The sequence below is a fragment of the Engraulis encrasicolus genome, chromosome 16, assembly GCF_034702125.1.
Source record: "Engraulis encrasicolus isolate BLACKSEA-1 chromosome 16, IST_EnEncr_1.0, whole genome shotgun sequence".
In the NCBI taxonomy this organism is placed as follows: Eukaryota; Metazoa; Chordata; class Actinopteri; order Clupeiformes; family Engraulidae; genus Engraulis; species Engraulis encrasicolus.
In genome coordinates, this window is record NC_085872.1 from 29,944,954 (window position 1) to 29,953,133 (window position 8,180).

General features: G+C 41.7%; 1 protein-coding gene across 1 annotated transcript; it reads left to right on the forward strand.

Annotated features, from left to right (window-relative positions):
* Positions 1-263: 263 nt before the first annotated feature.
* Positions 264-7,586, forward strand: gata6 (GATA binding protein 6). Its single transcript, XM_063219340.1, has 7 exons — positions 264-328; positions 1,099-2,005; positions 2,462-2,628; positions 3,187-3,312; positions 3,605-3,692; positions 3,818-3,915; positions 5,168-7,586. The coding sequence occupies exons 2-7, from the start codon at positions 1,150-1,152 to the stop codon at positions 5,333-5,335; spliced, it is 1,503 nt and encodes a 500-aa protein (XP_063075410.1). The 5' UTR covers positions 264-328; positions 1,099-1,149; the 3' UTR covers positions 5,336-7,586.
* Positions 7,587-8,180: the final 594 nt, after the last annotated feature.

Below are 8,180 nucleotides of genomic sequence, written 5' to 3' on the forward strand. Positions count from 1 at the left end.
AAGTAAGTTCATTGCAGCAGGTAATCACCTCAGAATGGATTCAGAAAATGCCCCGTGATGTTGCTCACCTAAAATGTGGCAAAATACAAACTAGTCATGTACAACCGATACCCTTAAGTCATTTTTCGTGTGATCAAAGTATTTTCCCTGATTGATGGTACAGGCTAGCACCCCCCATCGAGCCGATGTGTTTGCTCCAATCAAGATGAAGCGCCTCCTCTTAAATCGTCAGGAGTGCCTACAGCCTTCCATTCTCAACTTTCCAAAGACTTGCAACGACATAACTTTTGGATAGATCTCCAAGTCACAGATGGGAAATCGCCAATAGGTCTGTATACATTCTTATTACGCCTGAACCCTTGATTGTAAGTTATCTTACTAGAGTAGCCTCTTACACTTTCGCCTTATTGTACTAGTGCGCCGGTTTAAAATTATGAACTTGGCGATGCGTACTAGCTGCGGGGTATCTAAATCATTTTGGGCATTGTTCTGTCACCGTTACGTTACTCGAAGCTTATCTTATCTCCCCAGTTTTAACAAGCGGTTATCTGCTTATTCGAAAGACATATTACAGATTGTTTCCTGAGTTACGGCGCGGTTTTTACCAAATTAAAACCCACGTTTGCCCGGACAGTAACACGCAGATGTTCATCTCCCACAGTTACGCCGTGCTCGAACAAGCAGATATCTTCTTTTATGTAAAAAAAACACACGCTGAAATAAAATGTCAGTTCACTGGAAAATTCAGCTCACTAGAAATATGTGACAATGTATCCATTAGGCAGTACAACGCGGATTTGACACGTTTGTGTTAAAATGAAAGTAAATCGCTCCATAATTGACTGAGAAGGCGCGCGTAGCTCGCCTGTGTTTTTTAATACGCTCAAAAGTTTTGTTATTGTTTAATGGCGGTCATGATTGGTTTCGTCTATAGAAATTCCTTTGGCTGCTAGAAACTGCATCAGCCACATAGAATCCTCATTCACGAGTTGTTCAGAATGTTCGGCTTGGTATTCAGCTACGTGACCAAGGTTGATTTCCATCTCTCTCTCTCTCTCTCTCTCTCTCTCTCTCTGTGTGTGTGTGTGCCTGATGCAGGGTATCTCACCCACTCCATTCTTCAGTTTGTGAATCGTCAAAAGATCCTGGATGGACCTGGGCGAAAACAGCTGGTCAATGGTCAAGCGTGAAGTCACCAGCAGCCCAGGGTCGCCGGCTGAACAGAGCTACCTGCAGGGTGACAGACGGGACCGCCACACCTCAGAGGAGTTGAGGTCACCGGCGCCTCAGCAAACGCATCTTGACAGTGTGGGAGCCCGACGCACAGAGGGCCGGCCTATACACTCCTACGTTCACTTCGGACACCATAACACCGCCCTACACAACTCGGAGGATATCACACTGTTCACGGATTTGGACCAGGGCAACAAGCTCATCATCTCTGGCGGGGCGCACAAGAGTGGACTAATCGTCGACCCTAGCGACATGTATCAAACACTGGCAATCGCCGCGGCTCAGACTCAGGCTGGATACGATTCGCCTACAGCTAGCTATATGCACTCCAACCCGAATTCGCCAGTTTATGTGCCGACCTCCAGAGTCGGGCCTATGATTCCGAGTCTCCCATACTTACAACCAAACGGGTCATCTCAGCCGAGTCACCCAATGAACAGCCACTCGGTGTGGCCACAGGCAACCCCCGAGAGCCCATCATACAGCACCGGGAGTCCGCATACCTCCAATCGTTTCCCTTACTCTCCAAGTCCACCAATGAACAATGGGACATCCAGGGACAGCAGTTATACAAGTCATCTGAATGTCAACAGCAGAGATCAGTATAACCTTTCCCGACCGATTAGTGGCTCCTATACCACCCCATATCCATACGTGACACCGCAACTATCACAGTTGTCCACTCCATGGTCAGGGGGACCATTCGAGAACTCCATGCTACATTCCTTGCAGACAAGAGGTGCACCGTTATCTATCCGAGGTTGCAATGGAGGTATGTATTGGTAACTTCTTCCGTAGGCCTACACTATCAAACATGCTATCAATATCATCCCAGCCTTTAGCCTAGGTACTAGCTATGATTTAATTTTACGCACCAAGTTACCATACAGCCAACATAGCCATGCTGTGCGTAAAAAAAATGAAAATGGTTTCGTCAGATAGCAAGGTAAGCAAGGCCTATACATCACATCTCATCATATTGAGGACCCTGGAGTTATTATAGACACTGCCTGATAAATTGTTAACATTTGCATTCCCGGATGCACACTGCTGTAATGGATGGTTCAAACACGAGAATACGGTGAACGACAGCCACACGTAGGCCTAGGCAACATGATTACAATAGTTTAAGTCATGGTGCGTAATGCGTACTTTGCTGTGAATGGCGAACATTTTTAATCACTCGTGAAATTCGATTAATGGGCTCTTCTCCGCATTGCTTTTACAGACCTACTGGATGACATGGTGGATAGCAAGGAGTGCGTCAACTGTGGCTCAATATCCACCCCGCTGTGGAGACGGGACGGCACAGGTCACTTTCTCTGCAACGCATGTGGTCTGTACAGCAAAATGAATGGACTGAGCCGGCCATTAATTAAACCCCAGAAGCGCATGGTAAGCACCCTCGCTACTTAGCCACTCAATTTCCTGTCTATTTATTTAAAACAATAGGTGAAGGTTATCTCTTCGGATCTTCGTGGGCCTACTCCCACAATAAAGGTTATTTTTATTGGCCCGGGAGGGGTCAGAATGGGCACTCCAGAGCACGTAGACAACGCATTTGGCCATTTTTAATGGCAAACTGGCCAACAGTGAGTCAGTCTGAAATGCCAAGTAAATCTCAAGGAAATAGTATCCTTATATGAACATACGTGTGTGTGTGTGTGTGTGTGTGTGTGTGTGTGTGTGTGTGTGTGTGTGTGTGTGTGTGTGTGTGTGTGTGTGTGTGTGTGTGTGTGTGTGTATGGGCGCACATTGGTGATTTGTGTTATGTACATGAGGTGTGCATTTTCTCTACGTATAAGCAAAGCTGCATGCGTCCTTTGACCACCACGTGTCAGATCGACATTTGTTGAGATCACGTTAGTTAGATTTTGTCTATGTTGTAGCATAGGCTACGCTTTTATGCTTATTGGCATGGATGTTTAGTGTTGGATTTTTGCTCGTTTGCAGTCATCATCGAGACGAATCGGGCTCTCCTGTGCCAACTGCCAGACATCCACCACCACGTTGTGGCGCAGGAACGCCGAGGGGGAACCAGTGTGTAACGCTTGTGGATTGTACACGAAATTGCATGGGGTAAAACATTATATGTGCATTTTATAAACTAATTAATATCCCATATTTCTTTTATATAATCAATGTTGTTGCGTGTGTGTTGCACTATTTGTTGACTTGAACACACGATGCTGGAAAAAAAGATTGACATCTTAAATGTTTCACTATCATAAATTATTATTATGTATTATTATTAGGCGTATTATTATTATTAGGCGTATTATTATTATTATTATTATTATTATTATTATTATTATTATTATTATTATTATTATTATTATTGGAGACTAAAATTACTGTAATAACCCTAAAGGTACCCAGGCCGCTCGCTATGAAGAAGGAAGGGATTCAGACGAGAAAGAGAAAGCCAAAAACCGTGAACAAATCAAAAGGATCCTCCGGTAAAGTGATTTACTATCTTTAATATTATTATTGATATTATCTGGGTATGTTCATGTAGGCTATTATGAATTCAGAATTATATAACTGATTTTTATTTTTTGTGCAATCTATATGTTTATGACAGGAAGTAGTTCGGTGCCCATGACTCCGACCTCATCCTCGTCTTCCAACTCTGAGGAGTGTACGAAGAATAGCCCAACACGGCAGGTGTCAGTGTCGTCGGTAAGGGATTTGCTGTTTCGCTTTTCTGTCACATTATTGTCTATGAAGGCCATATCATTTACTGCATGAACTATTTCGCCAAGTTTTTTAGGGTTTTTTGTTTGTTTGTTTGTTTTTTTGCTCTTCGTTTTGCTGCATGATCAGCTGTTGCAGCAGATAGGCCTATGCCCCAGAGGCTATCTTAAGTTTGTCATCATGTCTGATTTTTGTATGACCCTTAATCAGTGATGGCACCCATATTTGTCTTTATCTCTGAATACATAAATATGCTTGAATGCTGATACAATTCCACAACTTCAACTCTAAATAATATGGTATAGGCCTACATGGCTAGACCTAATTCGTCAGGACTTTTTGAAAGGCCTTTAAGGCAGGATTATTTTCAAGAATTTCTCATTATTAAATAATTTACATTCAGGACACATTTGGATATCTTTTTTTTACTGTTGCCTATAACATGTAACTTTGCAGGGATGTCAAACTCAGGCCCTGGGGCCAAATCTGGCCCGTGAAGTATTTTTATTTACTATTATTAATTTAATTATGATTTCAAGGCTATCTAGGTACAGTTGGCCCACACACAATTAATGTATAGCCAGATATGGTCTTTTGGTTAGAACTAAGAGACTCTTAGGTATAGCATAACAAGACTTGAACATGAAATGTGGTGTGCATTACCTAGCATATGTGATTTGAAAGAGTGTCTGTGAAATTTAACTATTAGGTGCATGCACGCACAATTTAAGTCAGTTTTTAAAAAAATAAAAACGAGTTCGGCCCACAACTTCATTCCAGATTTTGATTTTGGCCCCCTCAGTCAATATGAGTTTGACACCCCTGCTGTACAGCATATGTCAGGAAGGTGGAGAATGCGCGCACATCAGTGGTACAGGTGCTGGACAAAATAGAGTAACTGAAATAAATGATGGAAGTCCGCAACACTGTTAATGCTCCCAGTGATTTATTTGCACATTTATTTGCAGCATATGTCAGCCTAGAGCTGGTGCACTTTTCAGTATGCGGATACTTTTTACTTTCACATTTCTTATCAACTTCAACCTGTTACCTCACACCCAAGCAAAAAGTTGAGTTTCTGTCTATGAGCAAGTCCTGCACATGTGGCAAGAGTACAGTAACCAATGTAATCTCTATAGTAAAATACACAGATCTTTTATTTACGTCTTCATGGATAACATAAGTTCAAGAACTTAGAATAATCAGACTTATTTCTCTGTCTCTGTATGTCGTGCAGGTAAACCACTCTTCCATGGCTGGCCAAGGAGAGGTTGTGAGCTCCACTGACTCCGCTGGGAAGTACCCGGGACAGGAGGGCCTGTACACTAGCGTGGGACTTACATCCTCGGCTGATGTGACGGCCTCCGTCCAGAGAGAGAGCTGGTGCCCCATGGCCTTGGCTTGATGTGTCATCGCCGCCTGGCTGGCCAGAGCAGAGGCCTCCTATCATGCCTTTCACCTCCTGTGGATGTAGCCCCTGTTGGTTCTTCCAGATGTTTTGGGGAAGCGCAGGAATTATTCTTTTTATTGAAGACCTCCGGAAGGAATACTTTGGATCGGATATTTCTCTCTCTCTCTCTCTCTCTCTCTCTCTCTCTCTCTCTCTCTCTCTCTCTCTCTCTCTCTCTCAAGTTTGTCAATGCCATTGCAAAGGAACACAGCCATGAGGCAACACAATGTCGTTCTGCTTTTGCATTTGGTACTTTCTGGAGACAGTGCACTAGGCGTATCACCAAGGGGAGTTAGTGGATACAATGTTAATTTGAAAGAAAAAAGTGAAATATGTATATATAAATATAATAATGGTATGGGTGTGGATTTCCCCCAGCTGACGCTAATGGTGTTGATTGGACTGTGGGCATTTTGTCTGTGAATGCTCAGCCCATTAAAAAAAAGAAATGTTTGATTTCATTGCAACTGGAATAGAAGATGAAGACAGCCATGGCATCCTCTTTGAATGAATGAAATATTTATAAATTGCTGTTGAAAAAATGTGCCTATTTTTGTCAATAAAGGCAATGACAAATAGAGTAGGTTAAATGCTTATTCTTACAAATATTTTTTAATATTTGGAGGCATGGTCTAACATTTTAGATCTAGTTTTCATGGTGTATATTTGGCTATGATTGTGTCTCCGCATGTTGCCTGACTGATGAAGCTCTTATTGAATTGGACTGAAATGTTATGGTTTATACAGGGTAGCAAAGATCAAGACAGCCACTCTCTTTCTTCTCAGCTTTTCATTTGATTATTTACTTTACTTTTAAGCAATGTTAAATCTAATCCTGTCGATTCAACACTTGATTAGCAAAGAGAAAAAAAAACATTGTAAATCAAATGGTACTATTTTGTAGATTGTAGCATGTTTTAAATGACAACGATCACAAATGGGTGAAAAAGAGGCGAAACAGCATCCACGTAAACACTAACTCAGAACAAAACGGCACTCAGGACAATCTGGTGACTGACATTTTGTTGTTACAATACAGAAGCAGACCTTGCATGGTTTATCAATGCAAGCCTTCTGGATTTAACAAACACAGAACTACCTAACAGAAAAAAAACATTTAATATATATAACAATGTGTTATATTAAGCATATTTTGGTCATATTTCCTTGTGAGGGATAAACACAATAAATGTTAGACTGGTGGGGAAAGCTGCATCCATGGTGGCTGTGAAAAAAAAAGGCTCAACGCATTCAATCGCAGACTGGCTTAAAAACTCAGATGCAGCATTGTCTGTTTCAATCTAATTTGATAGATTAATGGATTTTATTGACGCACTGCATATGCAGTGTCAAATCAGCCTCAGTCTGACCAAGCGATAAAGCAGGGCACGTGACACACGCCAGTGAGTGTGTTGCGATTTGAGCAACAAGCAGGATCAGTCAAAAGTCTGCGATGCTCATGACATGGATGATGTATGGGCTGTCCAATCATTAATCTCCCCGCGTATTTCATTTGGCCCCAAACGAGAAGTCCTGAGAGTGTAATGTGAGCGTGCTCTGTGGACCAGCGTTGGGCCAGACAAATTCCACCCCAAGTCAGAGCGGCGTACACAGTCCAGGGGAATCAGTTTGAGTTTGTAGGTCACCTAGAACATTGTGTAACCAACACAAGCAGCTTCCATGGTCATGCCGTTTCTCTCCCTTGCTGAGGGAAGGCCCGCCGATATCCTGGACTTATTTATTTTTTAAGTAGAATTTTATTTGTTATTGTGTGTGTTGTCATTTGGTTTGATGTATTTGTATGTCAAAGATGTTTCTTTTTTTGGACATAATTTCCATTTCTTTTTTTGTATTTAAATCTCTTGTTATGAATGTTCAACCGAAAACCTTAATTTGAGATTAAAAGGTTTACTTTGTCTTAAAATATCATGTGCAAGTGTCAACCAATCTCTGAGTATCCTGCTTTTTTGTAGCATGAGAACGTCCCTGTTGTTGAGAACTGGGTACAGTTCCTCAAATATACAAACAATATGTCTTCAGAGCTTCAGAACTGTAAGACTTTGCTGTTTCAATATCTAAGTATATATTTCCTGACAAAATGGCATTGCATCTGCCAACATTACTTGATAATGTACTCTTAATGTTGTGTTTCTTTTTGTATCAGCGCCATCATTAAATCTCTCTCCACATGGGGGACATTCAGACATTTCGTGTTGTAATTGTAATCATTCTAGTAGGCTTATATAGATCCAGTGCTTGCTGGCAATGTTGAAAAAATGTTCCTTGTGTGAAATACTAGTCAATTTTAAACAGACAAAATGTAGGGTCTAGTTGTCAATTTCTTTCCAAATTCCCAAGATGCCTGTTCCATTCACACTGAGGCGGCCGTGTCAAAATTGAATCCAAATAGCCTAATCCTGGAGTGGTGTAATCTCCTCTTTCCTGACATAACAAATAACATCATCCACTGTTTTATTGGCTATGTCTCATTGTCCATGGTAACACTCTCAAAATGAGCGGTGATGTACCTGCCGACCCACTAATTTCCCATTGTCTATCCAAGCTGAGCACAAGTATTGGCAAGAGAGCTTAGGCCTACAATGCCCCCAAACAAGCCTTCTGCATGCACAAGGCTTCCATATCAGTATTACATTATTCATTACCTAAAGAGAACCATTATAACGAAACACTGATTAAAACATAATTCACAAAAACAGCAGGGTTGACACAGTAAAGCATTGTGAGTAAACATCAACATCGGGACTCGCTCTACTGCATTCTCATGTGTGCACTTTTGAGC

Excerpts from the sequence above, each read along its gene's own strand:
- gata6 (XM_063219340.1), top strand. The coding sequence starts at position 1,150 with ATGGACCTGGGCGAAAACAGCTGGTCAATGGTCAAGCGTGAAGTCACC. Across the intron at positions 2,006-2,461 it reads TATCCGAGGTTGCAATGGAG|ACCTACTGGATGACATGGTG; the intron begins GTATGTATTGGT and ends TTGCTTTTACAG. Across the intron at positions 2,629-3,186 it reads TTAAACCCCAGAAGCGCATG|TCATCATCGAGACGAATCGG; the intron begins GTAAGCACCCTC and ends GCTCGTTTGCAG.